General features: G+C 45.9%; 1 protein-coding gene across 5 annotated transcripts in view; it reads right to left on the minus strand.

The window, feature by feature from the left end:
• CUL1 (cullin 1) overlaps window positions 1-18,405 on the minus strand; it is an 88,580-nt gene that overhangs the window by 43,581 nt on the left and 26,594 nt on the right. For all 5 annotated transcript variants that reach the window (XM_018046827.1, XM_018046824.1, XM_018046823.1 and 2 more), the window contains exon 2: window positions 10,104-10,405. In XM_018046827.1, coding sequence (XP_017902316.1) covers window positions 10,104-10,243 — 140 coding nt within the window. In that variant the 5' untranslated portion in view covers window positions 10,244-10,405. The remainder of the gene's footprint in view (window positions 1-10,103; window positions 10,406-18,405) is intronic.

Raw genomic sequence — 18,405 nt, forward strand, 5'->3', positions numbered from 1 at the left:
CTGAGGGAGGCTGGTGGGCCATAGTTCTGCACGGCTCACCTTTTGTGTCGACAAATGCATTTATTTTTCAGGCTGTTCAGTTTTCCCAGAGAACTGTTCTGTCCCTAGCATCACCAGCAGTGTTCTGGTACGGCATGATGGACCAGTCACTCTAAATGCTAACTTCTTATCACAGCCACGGTTGTTAGTTCCTATTTATCCCAACTTCTGCTAGGCCTCCTGTTTGCAAATTAATGCAATTAATGCCCACTCAATGTGTCCTAAACAGAAGCAGCGAGTCTTCTGCCTGGGATACAGGCTCTCAGCTGTCGGGAGTTCCACACTCGAGGAGAGGGACGTGACAGGCTCTAGGTCTGCAGACTCGGGGGCTATCGCTCACCTCCCAGCACCACCTCTCACCCCTCCACCTTCTGCCAGGCCGGAGCCTTCAGGCTCTGAGCTTCTCCGGCCTACAGGGCCGGCGGGGCTGTGGCTGGCACCTTCCTCGGGGGACATTCCCTCTAAGGCGAGGCTTCCTACATCCCAGGGACCAGTGCGGCGACTCAGCCTGCTTTGCATTAAATAAAAAGAACAAACAAACGGTTAAATTTCTCATCTAAGCTCTCTTCCATTCTTTGTCTTCACTGATTTAAAATGATTTTATTATGATCATTTTAGTGATGCCACCAATGGGAAAGTCAAAACAAATTTCATCTTCAGCCAGAAGCCCAGAAATCTGCTCCTTTTGTTTCCTGTTTCCATCACCACTACCCTAGTTCAGAACTTGCACAACATCGCGCTTGGATTGCCAAGACCAAGCTGGTCTTCCTGTGCCTTTGATCTCTTTCCGGTTTTAACTCCATTTGGCTTCCAGATTCATCCTCCTCAAGTCACGGATTCTTAAGTCATATGTCCATCCCTGTGGACCTACACCGCTTTCAAAAAATAACAGTAACAAACACATTACCTGGTCTGCAAGGTTCACCACAATCTGGAGTCGTTCAGTGTCAAAGCCGGTGAAACAGTCCGGCGGCCAGCCTGACAGCATCTACTCCTGGCCAGCCTCGTGTCCTCTCGTGGTGCCACTTCCCACTTTCACATCCATCTTTCCCCCTCAAGCAAAACTCTGCAAGGCTTTCTCCCTTTTCTCATTTTTTTCCTCCTTATTTATACTCCTCTTCTGAGGTTCACTTAGCTTTCACTAGTTCTTGAAGCCTTCCAACTTCAATAGTGTCAGCGTCTTTCTCCCTCCTCTGAGCATCTCCTCTGCAATAATAGCTTTCTGTATTGCGCATCATCAAAGACTTTCAAATTAATGAAATGAGACTATTAAATATTGCATCACATACACATACACACCCTTCCACTGCTTTAAAGCATTTGAGATAGCTTATAATAGCTGAAAGAAAGTGAAAGTCATGCAGTTGAATTCTCCAGGCCAGAATATTGGAGTGGGTAGCCTTTTCCTTCTCCAAGGGATCTTCCCAAGCCAGGGATAGAACCCAGGTCTCCTGCATTGCAGGCAGATTCCCATCTGAGCCAACTGGGAAGCCCTATAATACTTGAAACACCACAGAAAAAGGAAACATACAAGCCAGAATAGTATCTATAGAACATAAAAATAAAATAGAACACTAAATTAACAATAACTAAGTCAGAACCCTAAAATTAAACAGATGACCTAACTATGAACAATCCGAAATAAACATATTTTGCATCCAGGCTGCTACGTGCCAAAATTAATTTTGGTTTCAGAGTATTTATCTTCAGCATGTCTAATAGCATTTATGTAACAGAACCAATGGTTAAGGCAACCCCACAGCTAACTAACGTGCAAATGCTATCAAAGGAATCAAGGAGAATGTGTTTCTCTATGGTCTTCAACAAAGACGTTTGCTTCTAGAGCAGACAGGAACAATTCCGGGTGGTGAGACAGCCGCAGAAAACAATATTGCGTCAAGACTGGCCCTCACACTCAGGGGAGGATTCAGAGCAAGTTCCCTGCAGGACCGATGACTAGGGGACCATCCCAGGCACACGGTTGCTAAAACCTGGGAAAGGGTGTTAAAGTATATTTCTAAGCTGCAAACAAACTCTCTTTTTCTGTATATGTGTGTGCAGGTAACACGCAGACAGACAGACATGACCGAGACAGCAATGGAGAGACTCGATGGGGAGAAGGGGTGGGGGTGGTGTGTGGCTGAGAAGATGTGTGGTTTTCACTGTGCGCCTTGTTAGTCTAGGTTTACAACAGGATTATGTTATCTAAAATCAAAAATTACATAGCAGAAAGCCCCCACGGCGATCTACTCTCAAGCCCATGCAGTTTTTCCTATAAGTAAGATTTAGGCCATAAAATGGGCAGTTGTGCCTGACTGTGCAAAGCTTCAGCCCAAAGCCTAGCTGCTCCTCATCTGAGAAGCTGGCCTGGGGACCCTGAGGAGGAAACGGGGGCAAGCAAACAGAAGCCTCCTTCGGGAGTCAGTGGGCTGGCTGCTTTACACTAGGGCAATGAAGCCTGACAAGGCCACGCTGCTGACCTTTAAAACGCTGACCTTGTTTTCAAAAGGTTCCCTGAAGGGTTCCTTTGGCACTGCAGCCAGACTGGGACAGTGAGTGGGGCCTGAGGCAGACACCTGGGGTCTCTGCCCACACTCAGCCATTAACGGCAGAGCCTGGGCCTGCCTCTGAAACAGGCCTATGACTCTTCTGCATCCCACAACTGCTCCATCGTTCGCCAAAACACACTCTTTGCGTGACTGGTAGGGACAAGTCACTGTGAAAGGGGTCGAGTGACAAGCAAAGCTCCAGGCAGACATCGCCTGGGTGCCCGCCCCGCCTCGGGCATCCAGGCACTCTGTGTGACCACACGCCGTCCCTGGCTGTGATGCCCAGGGCGCCTGTGAACACTTTATGACTGGGCACCGGCCGCCACTGTCTGTTACCAGAGAGCACCAGCCTGACAACATAAAGTCGACACATCTGGGGAATCAATCTGTGACTTTCAGTTCCTACCAAACTCAAGCCATTTTCCCTCTGAACAGAACCACTTTCTGCGACCCCTTCTCATCCAGGTGAACTTACAGCGGAAATCTGAGCAGCTGCCTGTGTCAACATCATTTGCAAGGGCTCTGCACTATAAGCTGTGTCCAAACGTCCCAGCTGCAGCCACCGGCAGGCCCGCCGCCCGCACCCACCCTACACTGTCGTCTGCAAAGCTACTAAAGAGTCAAGTTCTCTCTGGGCTGTGGCAGGTACGGCTCTGAAAGGGAATATCCCAAGTGAAGCAAATAAATCCACATTTATTTCAAAGGCAAAAACTGCACGCAACAGCTTGTGATTAACCACAAAATTTGTTTTAACAAAGCTCAAACTGCTCTGAGTATACACACCATGAATCAAATTTAGAAGAAGAAAGCTCCACATACCATGTTTATACTAATAAAACCCCCAAAATTGCCTCCAGAGACAACTACGCGATATGATTACTGAGTTGGCCAAAAGGTTCACTCGGGTTTTTCTGTAACATCTTTATGGCCAACCCAATATAATTTCTATGGGTTTCCTCTGGAAGATAGATTTGGTTTCTCAATCCCCAAAACTATTTTAACAGTACCGTGTCAGTAACGAAAGACAGAAGGAATTTTGCAAGCCAGTGAAATAACTAGGACTTCTAGTTGCACAAGGGAAATAAGCAAAAACTAATCAACTGTATTTTAAAATGTATGTTCTATACTGACAGTCTAGAAAGCACAGATGAGGTTTTAAAACACCATCCGTAAGCCCAATACCTACGGACAGACACTTTCCATGCTACGCAAAGCTTTCCAAAAGTACAGATGGTGTCCTGGGGCTTCACATCACACAAACCATTTCATACCCTGCATTCCCCGTTATTAGGAACATTGTTACATGTCAATGAATAATATTCGTGAGTGAATTTTTAATGGCTGTTTATGGCCATTTATATCAAATCCCACTCCAGTACTCTTGCCTGGAAAATCCTGTGGACGGAGGAGCCTGGTAGGCTGTAGTCCGTGGGGTCACTGATAGTCGGGCACGACTGAGTGACTTCGCTTTCATTTTTCACTTTCATGCATTGGAGAAGGAAATGGCAACCCACTCCAGTATTCTTGCCTGGAGAATCCCAGGGACGGCGGAGCCTGGTGGGCTGCTGTCTATGGGGTCCCACAGAGTCGTACACAACTGAACCGACTTAGCAGCAGCAGCAGTGTTGAAGAATGAGGTTGTTTCCCGTTGTTTCCAATTATAAAATATTCTGAACCCCTGGCACATACAATTTGAACATAACTGGAGGAGGAAATGGTAACCCACTCCACTATTCTTGCCTGGGAAATGCCATGGACAAAGGAGCCTGGTGCGCTCCAGACCGTGGGGTCTCTAAGAATTGAAAAGGACTTTAATGACTCAGCACATTTCCTTAGGACAGTTAAAAGTTATAAAACAAAAATCAGTGGGCCAAAGTACCTTTTTATGTCTTTATATTTCTAAATTTCCCCAGAAAGATCATAGCAGATTGACTAACTGTGGCAACACCCACCAGCTTCTTTCACGTGGGCCAGCACTGGCTACAATCACTTCTCTAAAACGGCTGTCAACCCGATAGGTTTAAAATGTCTTAAATTCTTCATTTCTTTAACAAATAAGAGGTTAAAAATTTTCCTACAGGCTTACTGACCTTTTGCATTTCTTCGCTCTGTGAACCAGTTATATCCTTCAGAGTCTTATTCTAAAAATATGGATAAATGTGTGTGTATATATATATGTGTGTGTGTTTATATATGTGTGTGTATATATATATATATGAAGAGCTGCGTACATTTGGAAGAAAATACTTCTCTACATTTAGGTTTATTTGATGAAAGCCATGCTTGTTAGGTGAGCAAAACCGGATTAATGTTACGCCTCCTGAATAAAAAGTACAAGATGAGAGATGTCCAAATACCTTCACTGGCTGCACGGTCACCTCAAGGTGGACTGGGACCATCCCAAGGCACTGTGAAAACAATCTGACATTCTTTCTGTCTGATCTGCTTTTCGAAGAGCCCGAGTTTCTATACAGGACAGAGAATCCTGGGCAGGTGGGCAGGGAGGGCGGCTGCCGCAGGGAACACCAGCCCCACGGCCACAGCTGCCACGGAGGCGCAGGCGGGGTGGGGGGGAGCCGGCGACCAAGAAGGCAGCGGCGACGCCACACGCGGCTGGCGGGCACTGAGCAGCGGCGGGACTGCATGGCCTGGGGGCTCTCAGCCCTGCCAGGGGCCCAGGAGCCTCTCTGGGGGGGAGAGCGCCCCCACCCCAGTGATGCGAACTGAGTCACAGACTGTGACAGCTGCTGCTGCTGCTATTAAGTCCCTTCAGTCGGGCCCAACTCTGTCCAACCCCATAGACGGCAGCCCACCAGGCTCCTCTGTCCATGGGATTCTCCAAGCAAGAATATTGGAGTGGGTTGCCATTTCCTTCTCCACGCAGACTGTGGGGACAGAGCTTAACTGCAAATTCTGAATATGCTTGTATTCCAACTTGTGGACAGGTATGCAGACCAGGCTAGGAAATAGGAACGTACGTCATCCTTAATGCAACTGCCAGGGAAAAAAGGAACTTTGAAATCAGAATAAACTAACTCAGCTCACAGCACCACAGGGAGGAAAACAGACCCTGTCAAGTGTCTGAGAACTTCTGCAGGCAGAGAGGAAAAAGAAAAAGAGAAAGATATCAACATAGAAGTTTAAACTGACTCCAAGGGAGGCTAAAATTATGATTCTAGGTGAATAACAACTTCAGAAAAAAAAAAAAGAATGACTTGGAAGTGAGAAGCAGGAAGACCGGGGGCTTAGCAAAACCAACAAACTTAACCAGATGGCCTGCCAGCTAGGCTAGCCATGACCAGCCGCTGTCGGGTATGCCACGGGGGGCCCCTCATCACGCCGCACCCCCTGCCCGAAGTCAGGACCCGCACCTGCTCTCTGAGCCGGGCATGGAAACACAGTAGTGTCAAGAAGCTCAAATAGGAGACTTCCCTGGTGGCTTAGTGGTAAAGAATCCACCTGCCAATGCAGGGGACATGAGTTCGATCCCTGGTCCAGGAAGATTCCGTAAGCTTCAGAGCACCTACTACTGAAGCCCGAGCTCCCCAACACCACCACAGCTAGAGAGCAGCCTGTGCTCAGCACAACCAGAGAAGAGGCCTGTGGAGCAATGAAGACCCAGCACCACCATAAATTAATGAATTATTTTAAAAAGAAGAAAGAAAGAAACCAAATAGGAAACGTCACTACCCATTTCAAGTTCAAAAGAAAAAGAAAGAAACTCTACTATTATTTACCCACCAGCATAGAATGTACTCCTATATTTTACTCCAAAAAGAAAAAAACAAAAGAAAGTTGCTGCACTGTACTGTACACACCTGAGACAGAAAATCAGACCTGCTACAGGCATCCAGTGGGGAGCCAGGGCTACAGGCTGAACTTTAAGGAGAAAAGGGAAGCCTTTGTGAACGGCTGGGAACAAAGTTATTAATAACTGAACTAGATCATTCTGACTCAGGTGCTCTGGAATCTTTTTTTCCCCCCTTTCCTCAAGTTGCCTTCTCTTTCTTCTGCTACTCCGAGTTGAGAAATCAAGAACATTTATGCTGTATAATAACCCACCTTCTTGTTATAGCATCGGGGGTGCCAGTGGTTGCTAATCGCTTTAGAAACACTAGTTCCACTTCCAGAAGTTGGTTACTTTTCTCTGGAAAATGTGTCACATGTTTCTCGAAGATAAACAGAGGGTAAAGATCTCGCTGTGAGCTGCTCTCTACAGTGAAGACAGGCAAAGGACCCCTCCTCCTTCTCCCGGCCAGCCCTCCTCCACCAGGCCCTGGTCTGACAGCAGAAGGGAGACGCAGTCTGCTCCTCCTCCCCAGGATCCGAAGTACCTCCCAACCTGAAACACAACCTCACAAGCCAGGGCTAGAACATCCGCCACTGGAAACCAGCCTGGGAGATTATTTTAAAGGGCGATGCAGCTGAGCAGTTACATGGAGACTGAATGTACACCCAAAAGAGATAGCTTTTACAAACACTGTTATGTAAACTGAGGCTGAGATAGAACCCTGGTATGGTGACACACAGTTTCCAAAAGCTGTGTGTAAATGACTGAAATGGAAGTGAAGATGCATTCTAGAAAAATGTGCCAGATGACTTGAGCTCCTGTATACTGGAAAATAACACTGATGTTAAAAAATGCAGGTGAAGGAGGGAGCAGAAGTTTATGATTTTCAGTAATTCAATTAATAAACACAAGTAGACATTCTGTTTCATCTGCATCCTAAAAGTTAATCTTTAAGGGTTGATCAGACTCTTTTGGAACTTCCTAAGGAAATACAGAAAATATATTGAGAACTATGGCTCATTCACATTCAGAATCTGAAGGCCACAGAATGGATAAAGGCAGTTTCTAGAGTCAGGCTACTAAGAGTTTCAGATGAGCATCATCACTGCCCTGGTTGCTATAGCAACTAGGCAAGTTACCCAAGCTCTGGGAGACTGGGTTTCTGACAGCACCGCAGGAGGGTTACTACCACCAGCCCTCGTGGGTGACTGATGAAAGCCTCCAAGCAGATGTAGATGGTTCTCAGCACAGCATCTGATACCCAGGACTCAAATGGCAGCTCTGATTTCACAAATAATACCTAAGGAATTAATGTCAAGTTCAGAACCTCCAATCTCTTTTTTGTGGGGGAGGGGAGAAGTAGAAAAGAAGAGTTCTATTGTTTTGCCAGCAAAGGGGGGCATAGTGGGCTCACGCCCTGAAAAACTGTGTGTCCCAACCCAGAAGGGTTTGGTGAGGAGTTTTACAGCAACAGCTGAAGGGTGGCAGATTCTCCACTCTTAATAAATGTACTAAATAAATGAAACTATTATCTTCTCAGACAAAACTAGAAGAATCTTACTCGAGTTATTTCTGAAAAAAAAAAAAAAAAATTTTTTTTAATGGGAAGTATCAAAATGACAAACTACATTTATAGAATAAAAGAATTCAGTAATTGCAGCAAGCAGAGAAAGAGTTCTAAGACCAAAACATTATACTGAACAAGGAACAATCTGGGCTGGTCAAAAATGAAAACTAATAAGCTCCCTGGAGACCAACTAGCAGCTAAATTTCCATCATTCTATTCTAGCGCTCCCCTGTTGTTAGCATGCAGAAATCCAACCAAGGGCCTTGTTTCATCACTGGAATCACCATCTTTAGCTCTAGGAGTTATAAGAATTAAACAAAATAACCAACCGAAAAAAAAAAACAAACCACACACACACCTCAAAACCTCCAACCACAAAACCTGTCACACCTAGCAAGCCACAACCTTCTTGAGGGGATCAATATCCTCTTCATTTGTAAAGATTACGGCCTCCTTAAAAGTATTCGACACGTCACAAGACCCAGTGATTCCACTCTTACATATACACATGTTTTTTAACACATGCCTACACAAAACACAAAAACTCACACACAATATTTATAACAATATGGTTCATAATGGCCAGATATCCATCACTGACGGATGAATAAGGAAAATATGGAATACGCATTAAATTCAGCTGTAAAAAGGAATGATGTGCTGACACGCGCTGCAACAAGAACGAGGCCTGGGAACATTATGCTAAGTCAAAGAAGCCAGCCACAGAAGGCCACACACTGCGTGATTCCATTTATGTGAAATGTCCAGAATAGGCAAATTCATAGAAACAGAAAGTAGGTTAGCAGTTGCCAGGAACTGGGGGGAGGACAGATGGGAAGTGACTAGCAAGGGTGCAGAGTTAGTTGCTCTGGGGGGTGATGAAAAGCCTCTAAATTTAGACAGTGGTTACGGTTGCACAATGTGCGAGTACGCCGAAAACTTCTGCCCTGCACACGTAACAAGGGTGCATTTTATGGTATGTGCATTATAGCTCAACAACGCGGCTATTTTTTGAAGTAGTCTACAGCCTAAGTATATGTGTATTTATGAATAGTGGTCTATATCCACAATAAGTTTTCATTTTAGAGATAGACATATAGTTTCATACCTATTCAAATTAATGTTAAACTTTTTTAAGGCCGTAAAATATTAGCATAGTCGACGGCCTCCTGGACTATCACATAACCAAGTCTGACAATCACTGATACACATTAAAGCTCTAAACGTAAATCTGCTCCAAACTAACAACTTTAAACTCCTAAAATTAGCAAATCAGTAGCAATCCGCCCTTTGGTGAGCTAGCTTCAACTGCAATTTCTGATATTTGAATGGACTCAAGAAATTCTACAAGTTAAGTAGTAAGCCTTGGTGCACACACACTCAGCCATGTCTTGGTACCTGTGGGGGTCAGGTTCCAGGACCACTCCACCTTCCCATGCCAGAAGCTGTGGGCGCTCAAGTCCCTCATATAAAATGGCCAGTCCAGTTGGAGTTCCGCATCCGAGGATCAGGAGGGCCGACTGCATACAGCAGACACACAACCTTCCAAGCACATGGCAGTCCCTTGCACCTACCAGGGACCATATAGAGTGAAATACCTGAACACCGTAGTTGTAAAACAAGGCCACAACAATATAACTTTTGCTCCACATGGTGACCCTTTACATGGGAGTCACAAGCCTGTCCCATGACGGACCAGACGGTAAATATTTCCTGCTTTGTGGACTAGACCACTTCTGATGCAAGCTCTTCCACCCTGCCCCACCGCATGAGGGCAGCCCCAGACAATACAGAAACCAAAGCCCCCAGCGGTAAGCAGGGGGCTGCCATAGAACTTCCTGCCCTGGCTGAAGTGATTACCTACAGTGCGCTTACAACATGGGTACCACGACTAATGATTCCAAACGGAAACAGCCACGAGCGGCTCCTGGGCTGAGCAGCGCTGCTTTAGACCACCACGTAGCCACTTTCACCTCTGTTCGTACACGCAGAAAGAGTACATGAGTTAACTTTGAAGGCTAAAAACAAACCTTACTGATTCTATCATAGGATGAACTGCAGAGAGAACACGTGATGTAAAATTTCTAACGAGTCACGGGCCGGACCAGTAAAGGATCAAAATCCTAAGCAAACGACCTCGGCTGACACAGGAGGATACGTGTAGAGTTCCATGTATCTGGACTTGGCCATGCTCTGTCTGGTGTACACTTGCTGGATGCCAGCTCTGAGGTCGTCCCAGATCTGGTCGAGGCCAATCTGCTTCAGTCCGTGGGGGTTCTGACTCCGGTTGGATGACATGGTGAGTAATATTCTGAAGTCGTCCAGTGCAGCAATCCTTAGTCAAGGTTCAGCTAATTCTCCATCAGATGCAAATATACAGTTATCATTCCAAATGTATTCACAGCGGCTCAGAAAGGATGTCCTTTGAATGGAGACAGTGAAATCTCATCGCAGGCAAACCTGAAGAAGAAATACAGGTTACTGATTAGTCCTCTCTCAACAAACATCCTGCCTCACGGGACCGGGGCAGTGTGAGAGGACGCTGCCCACACGCTGATGGCAACGCGGGGTCTGCAGGCCCCGGCAGACGCCTCTGCATGCTGATCCAGAGATTATCTCGCTTTCTATGTGACAACACACTCTGTGTAATATGCGTACGTAGATGCTTAGTTCAAAATCATTATGCTTATTAGAGTGTGTGGAGAAGAGCAGGTAAAACTTATACTCAAGCACAACTAACATGCTGTTTCGCTGGTCTTCAAAAGGTCTACATTATTTGACCTAACGGAACAGTTAGACAAACTCAAAGGAAAAAAGGCAAAGGAAATGTCCAGAAAGAGCAACACAAATGGCTAACAGAAGAAGCCAAACGTTCAAACTCACTAGTTACCTGTGAATTAAAAAAAAAAAGAAATTCACTTAGCATCTGGCAAAATACAAATGGTGGTGAGGCTCAAAGTGAGCGGGAATGGTCACTCCTTTTCGGGGGAGAGGAGGAGCGGTCAGCAGCTTGCGAGATCTTACTTCTTGCACCAGGGATTGACTCTGGACCCCGACAGTGAGAGCACCGAGTCCCATTGGACTGCCAGTGAATCCCCGGTCACTCCTTTTGCAGAAGGGAATTGGGCAAGAATTATCAACATTTAAAATGTACCCTGAACTTAGGGAGACCTGGGTTTGAAGCTTAGCTCCACACCTACAGATATATGGTCATGGGCAAGTTACTTCTCACTGCTCTAAGCCTCAATTTCCTAGCCTGCAAAATAGGGGCAGGTCTATTTAACACACAGTAAACACTTGACAAGAGGTGAAGTGAAAGTCGCTCAGGTGTGTCTGACTCTCTGCAACCCTATGGACTATACAGTCCATGGAATTCTCCAGGCCAGAGTAGCCAGGAGTGAGTAGCCTATCCTTTCTCCAGCGGATCTTCCCAACCCAGGAACTGAACCGGCGTCTCCTGCATTGCAGGTGGATTCTTTACCAACTGTGCTATCAGGGTTGACAAGTGGTAATGGCTATTATCTCTAAGTGTATGAAGCGACTGCAAAATACAATTTATAATGCCTCAGGATTATGAATCCACAGATAAGGAACATCAGCTATCCAATACTGTGTTAAGTCAGCACTTGCCAATATAAAACATTACAGACACACGCTGAGGACTGTCTATGTCCATCACATCAAAATGTGGTGGTTTTTAAACAAGTGTTTCCGGTGCAAAACTAGGAAACACCAAATTACTTCAATGGCTCCAAAAAACAAATGCTGGGAGGTGCATGGCACCTGGAACACTAAGAATGGGTGTCACGGCCTGCAAGGCTCCAGCGCGCCCTGCGCCTCAGTGGCCGCGTGGGGCTCTCTGTGGGCTGAGGCACACTGAGGACAGCGGGAGCCACACGAGTGGGCAGTGCCCGAACTTCTGAAGCCTCATCAACTCTGACACTTAGAACCTAAGCTATGGGGCTTCATATTTTATGAAACCACAACACCATTCCTAACCTTAAAAACACTTTATGTCATACATTCAAATAGGTACGTCCAAAAGTGAAACATAAAAATGTCTAACACCAGGATGAATCCTCTTAGTTTTAAGAAACTTAACATCTCAGCCACCACTTTGCAAATGTTTTCTGACTTCAATCTGCCTTTTGTCGACCTTGCGTGGCACATTCCATCACCCCACTTGAGAAGAATTGGCGTGTCCTGGATTGGTAGTGAGACTGAAGGGGGCACGGCACACAACCTTTAAAAGAATGACACAGCCCAAGGACATGACACAAACTGGTTAGAGGCAAGTAGGCCCAAGATGGCGGGTGGCTAACGTCCCCTAGACCTTGGGTCTCGGGGCACACTCACTGCCACACCTCAGTATGCTACGCAACACATCAACGGGCACCAGAACGGCTCCAAGCATGGCCATAAAAGGTCAAAAAGTGGGCGGTGGCCCAGTTTCTGGAAATCCTCATCCTTTCCCCAAAACAGCTGAATTTCTCCTCCCACTGGGTTTTGGTGTGCACAAGATGTCACATGCTAGCAAGGTAAGTTTTGCCAAGAGAACACACTGGTCATATCAAACACTCTCTTTCAAAAACACAAAAGACGACTCTACACATGGACAGCGCTAGATGGTCAACACCGAAATCAGATTGGTTCTATACTTTGCAGCTGAAGATGGAGAAGCTCTATACAGTCAGCAAAAATAAGACCAGGAGCTGACTGTGGCTCAGGTAGTGAACTCCTTATTGCAAAATTCAGACTTAGATTGAAGAAAGTAGGGAAAAACACTAGACCATTCAGGTATGACCTAAATCAAATCCCTTACGATTATACAGTGGAAATGACAAAGAAATTCAAGGGATTAGATCTGACAGACAGAGTGCCTGAAGAACTATGGGTGGAGGTTTGTGACATTGTACAGGAAGCAGTGATCGAGAGCATCCCCAAGAAAAAGAAATGCAAAAATGCAAAATGGTTGTCTGAGGAGGCCTTACAAACAGCTGAGAAAAGAAGAGAAAGGCAAATGACAAAAGGAAAGATCTACCCACCTGAACGACGAGTTCCAAAGAATAGCAAGGAGAGGTAAGAAAGCCTTAAGTAAACAATGCAAAAAAATAGTGGAAAACAGTAGAATGGGGAAGACTAGAGATCTCGTCAAGAAAATCAGAGCCACCAAGGGAACATTTCATACAAAGACGGGCACAATGCAGGATAGAAACGGCATGGACCTGAGAGAAGCAGATGATATCAGGAAGAGGTGGCAAGAGTACACAGAAGAGCGGGCTCCTCTGGTGGCCCAGCAGCTAAGACTCTGGGCTCTGAACGCAGGCGGCCTAGGTTCAATCCCTGGCCAGGGAACTAGATCCCACATGCTGCAACTAGAACCCAGAGCAGCCAAATAAAAACAAAAGAATACACACAAGAACTGCACAAAAATGGTCTTAATGACCCAGATAACCACAGTGGTATGATCACTCACCTAGAGCCAGACATCCTGGAGTGTGAAGTCAAGTGGCCCTTAGGAAGTATTACTACAAATAAAGCTAGCGGAGTTAATGGAATTTCAGCTGAGCTATTTCAAATCCTAAAAGATGATGCTGTTAAAAGTGCTGCACTCAATATGCCAGTAAATTTGGAAAACTCAGCAGCAGCCACAGGACTGGAAAAGGTCAGTTTTCATTTCAATCCCAAAGAAGGGCAGTGCCAAAGAATGTTCAAACTACCACACAATTGCACTCATTTCACATGCTAGCAAGGTAATACTCAAAATCCTTCAAAGTAGGCTTCAACAGTATGTGAACCAAGAACTTCCAGATGTACAAGCTGGATTTCGAAAAGGCAGAGGAATCAGAGATCAAATTGCCAACATTCACTGGACCATAGAAAAAGCAAGTGAATTCCAGAAAAACATCTACTTCTACTTCACTGACTACCCTAAAGCCTTTGACTGTGTGAATCACAACAAACTGTGGAAAATTCTTCAAGAGATGGGGATACCAGACCACCTGACCTGCCTCCTGAGAAACCAGTATGCAAGTCAAGGAGCAACAGTTAGAACCGGACATGGAATAATGAACTGGTTCAAAATTGGGAAGAAAAGGAGTACATCAAGGCTGTCTACTGCCACCCTGCTTATTTAACTTATAAGCAGAGTACATCATGTGAAATGCCGGGCTAGATGAAGCTCAAGCTGGAATCAAGATTGCTGGGAGAAATATCAATAACTTCAGATATGCAGATGACACCACCCTAATGGCAGAAAGTGAAGAGGAACTAAAAAAGCCTCTTGATGAAAGTGAAAGAGGAGAATGAAAAAGCTGGCTTAAAACTCAAGTTTCAGAAAACTAAGACCATGGCATCTGGTCCCAGCACTTCAAGGCAAATAGATGGGGAAACGATGGAAATAGTGACAGACTTTATTTTCTTGGGCTCCAAAATCACTGTGCACAGTGACTGCAGCCGTTTAGTTAAAAGACGCTTCTTGGAAGGAAAGCTATGACCAACTTAGACAGCATATGAAAGAGCAGAGACATTACTTTGCCAGCAAAAGTCCCTGTAGTCAAAGCTATGGTTTTTCCAGTAGTCATGTGTGGATGTGACAGTTGAACCATAAAGAAAGCTGAGCGCCAAAGAATTGACGCTTTTGAACTGTGGTGTTAGAGAAGACTCTTGAGAGTCCCCTGGACTGCAAGGAGATCAAACCAGTCAATCCCAAAGGAAATCAACCCTGAATGTTCATTGGAAGGACCGATGCTAAAGCTCCAATACTTTGGCTACCTGATGTGAAGAGCTGACTTGCTGGAAAAGACCCGGATACCGGGAAAGATTGAGGGTAGAGGAGAAAGGGGTGACAGAGCGTGAGATGGTTGCATGGCATCACCGGCTTAACGGACCTGAGTCTGAGCAAGCTTTTGAAGGGAGTGAAGGACAGGGAAGCCTGGTGCGCTGCAGTCCATGGGGTTGCAAAGAGTTGGACACCTTTGCGAGACTCAACAAAAATAACAAGGCACTTATCATCCCACCTCACTTCCACCCCAGGGGCAAGGTTAATAAGGTACACCGAATAAAATGGTCAGTGATTTTATTTTTCCCCACACGACCTCACTGTCCCCATTCAACATCAGCACCCAAATGTGCTCCTTCTTTCTCCTATTGTACATCCGATTCGAGTTATGAGTCTTACTGTATCAGAGTCACCGGTATTCCAAGATCAAACACAATCTCTCATGTTAAAATAACAAGTCTACTTTATCACACACATTTTCTGTCTAGCTCTATGAGTGGGAATCTGGTGCCACAGCCAAATCTCGGCTCGTGCGGTGAAAAGTCAGCAAACTACCTTACTTCTGCTTTTAGGCGCTTTATTGTTTTCCCTTTCAAATGAGTCATTCCCGTTTTCTAGTTGTCCTCACCGAGTATCCAAAATTTACACAGTTCACAAAAATTCACATGCCATTACCGACTTAACTGATAAGTTGAAAGAGGCTAACCTCATCTTTTATTTTTAATAACCCCCAGAGTCTCCCATTTATAATATTTAACATCTATCACTTATCCTACAATAGAGAAAGCTAAAACTACATCTAAAAGGAAACATTAAAAGTAAGAACATCAGAGAAACGTCTTAAAAATCAGGCCATGTGCTAACAGCAGCTGACCTGCTGGTCTCAGGCTGGGCTCTGTGGAGCAAATGCCTGGACAGAGTTTGGGTGGTAAATGCTTCTTCGGGATGACATCTATGAGGGGCAGGGGAGGATGCAGGCCTGGGCAGAGAGGGGCCGAACCGTGAGGTAGCCCCTAGCTGGGAGGCGTCCAGCGCTGCGTGGACTGGCACACAGGGCAGCAGTCTGTGCTTCTGCTCCTGGGGGCTCAGTCCCCGCAAGCGCGCCAGGTGGGGAGGTCAGGGAGGACCTTACAGCTGGAGGACCTCTGGGAGTCCAGCTCCTCCTGGAAGGGGCACGTGGTGGGGCCCAAATGGATAGGGGGTGCTCTGGTGATGGAGGTCCCACCTTGGGGTGGGGGGCTATGTTTGGATTTCATCTGCTTATGTATCCCTCCTGAATATTCATTGGAAGGACTGATGCTGAAGCTGAAACTCCAATACTTTGGCCACCTGATTCGAAGAACTGGCTCACTGGAAAAGACCCTGATGCTGGGAAAGATTGAAGCTGAGAGGAGAAGGGGACGACAGAGGATGAGATGGTTGGAAGGTATCACTGACTCTATGGACATGAGTTTGAACAAACTCCAGGAGCTGGTGATGGACAGGGAAGCCTGGCGTGCTACAGTCCATGGGGTCACAGAGTTGGACACGACTGAGCGAAGGAACTGAACTGACTGGATGCATCCCTCAATGTTTGATAGTGAACTGTTTGGAATAATAAATACAATAACATAGATGCCCATAAAATAGCTTATCTGTCAGTGTGGAATTTTCAGGAATAAAACCACACAAACCACCTGCCCTCCATCCCATAACCAGGCCATCAAGAACTACCCATAACCTCAGGCGGACCTCATGAAAAGTCAGAGGCTGAAATGGCTTTGGGGTAAGGGATAAAAATACTTTCCTAATAATTCACATCCCACAGCCATAAAACTTAGGGATGTCCAAAAAGCCAGGAGATACTAAAAACAAAAAAACAAAACTAAACCAAACATATACTTAGGCGAGTGTGGGGCAAAAGCACTGTCTTACAGTGACTCCTTGGCATCACAGGGTTTCCGTCGCGGTCATGAATATCCAGGAGGAACACTCAAGTTTTCAGAGAAACTGCAGACTGGCTTTTTTCAGTGGATGTGCAGAAACCAAGGCACAAAAGGCAACCAACCCAGGGCGGGAACCTGCGGGCGGAGCCTGCGGCCCTGTCCCGCTGCGGCCCTGTCCCGCTGCGGCCCTGTCCCGCCGCGGCCCTGTCCCGCCCCAGCCCCGGCTCAGAAGCCTGCACCAGTCAAGCACTGCTCACTTCACCCTCCCCTCCCCCAACCAAGTAAGATAAGGGAGTGGAACCCAGGAGTCAAAACACAGCTGTCTGAGGAGCAGGGAGGTTGGATATTCAAGGACCTGGCTCATGAAAGAGACTTGTTCCAAAGGGATACGAAAGCCATCAGACTCAGTATTAAAACAAGTGTTCTAACACTTCAAACTGTGAACTAATCAAAGTCTATTTCTCAAGATTAATGGTGCGTAAGATTCTTTGGTTGAGTACAAGCATAAACTAACCAAACGACCTCCAAGAATCCTAAAAACTATATTCTCTTTGATATTAGTAACTCAGAGCTTCATTAGTAAGGAAAGGGCTTTCTTAACAGAGCACGTATGACAGATGTCTGCAGACACTAACTGGAACATCAACTGAACAGATCATCCAGCCGATCTGGGGAAACGCCACCTTTACTGCAGCTAAATATTTCGCTTGCTACAAGAGTTCAGAGCCCTTAATAAGTCAATGTGTCTTATGAATTCCTGTCAGAAAAACAGCATAAAATATCTCCCACTCAAACTGACTAGGCTAGAGCATATTTTTCCCTGAATACATCTCAGGGTTGGATTTTCAAGAAACAACAGAACATTTTTTTAAAAAAGGAAAGGTAAATAAATCTGTGCTGATCCCTACAGAGACCTAACTTTCTTGGGATCAACCACACATCCTTCTATGACTTTTTTCACTTAATGAGATAAACCTCACTCACTCAACGAAATACGCCTCACTGGTTTGGAAACGAAAAATAGTCCACTGTTCATCACACTAGCGTCCGACTCCAGACCTTCCAGGTGCTGACTTTTTAACAGCTGTACTGCTGTAACAGGCAGTACAGATCCTATGGATTCCTCTCTGGTGATGTGAGCGCCTATGATAAACACTCACGTGTCCCTACATGATAAAGGGACCCTGGGACCGTCTGTGAGCACAGACCACAACAGACTGGGAAGACTGGCTTTTGGACCCGGGGAAGCTGAGGTGCTTGTGATCTGTCCTTGGAGGCTAGACTGTGGAGGCTCGTCTCTGACCAGCACTACAGAGCGGGAACCACCATCAATCACAGAGACAGGCCCAACCTGAAGCCTGAGGAACATTTAGAGACAGAGTAGATGGTGGGGAACCCAAAGAGTTTGTACCCGCCAAGCTACAGCCAAAAAACAAGACCTATGCTGGAGGCCAGAGAAGGGCACGGTCGTCTGGGCCTCACGCAGTCGCTGCCATTTACTTCTTGTATGATCTTGGGTAAATCACTTAACATCTATGAGGGGCCTGGTTGAAAATGGCAACACAGTTTGTGACAAACGTGAGCTATTATTTTCATCATAATGACAGTATCTGAAACGTAGCTTCTGACCTTAGTTCTATGTAAGACCCTGGGGACCTGAGGAAGGCAGGTGTTGCCGTGGTTTTAACAGGAGGAATCAAACTGGAGTGGGTTATGAAGGACAGCGACAGACGTGAGATTAATCTCCAAAACAC

The sequence above is a fragment of the Capra hircus genome, chromosome 4 (genome assembly GCF_001704415.2).
Source record: "Capra hircus breed San Clemente chromosome 4, ASM170441v1, whole genome shotgun sequence".
In the NCBI taxonomy this organism is placed as follows: Eukaryota; Metazoa; Chordata; class Mammalia; order Artiodactyla; family Bovidae; genus Capra; species Capra hircus.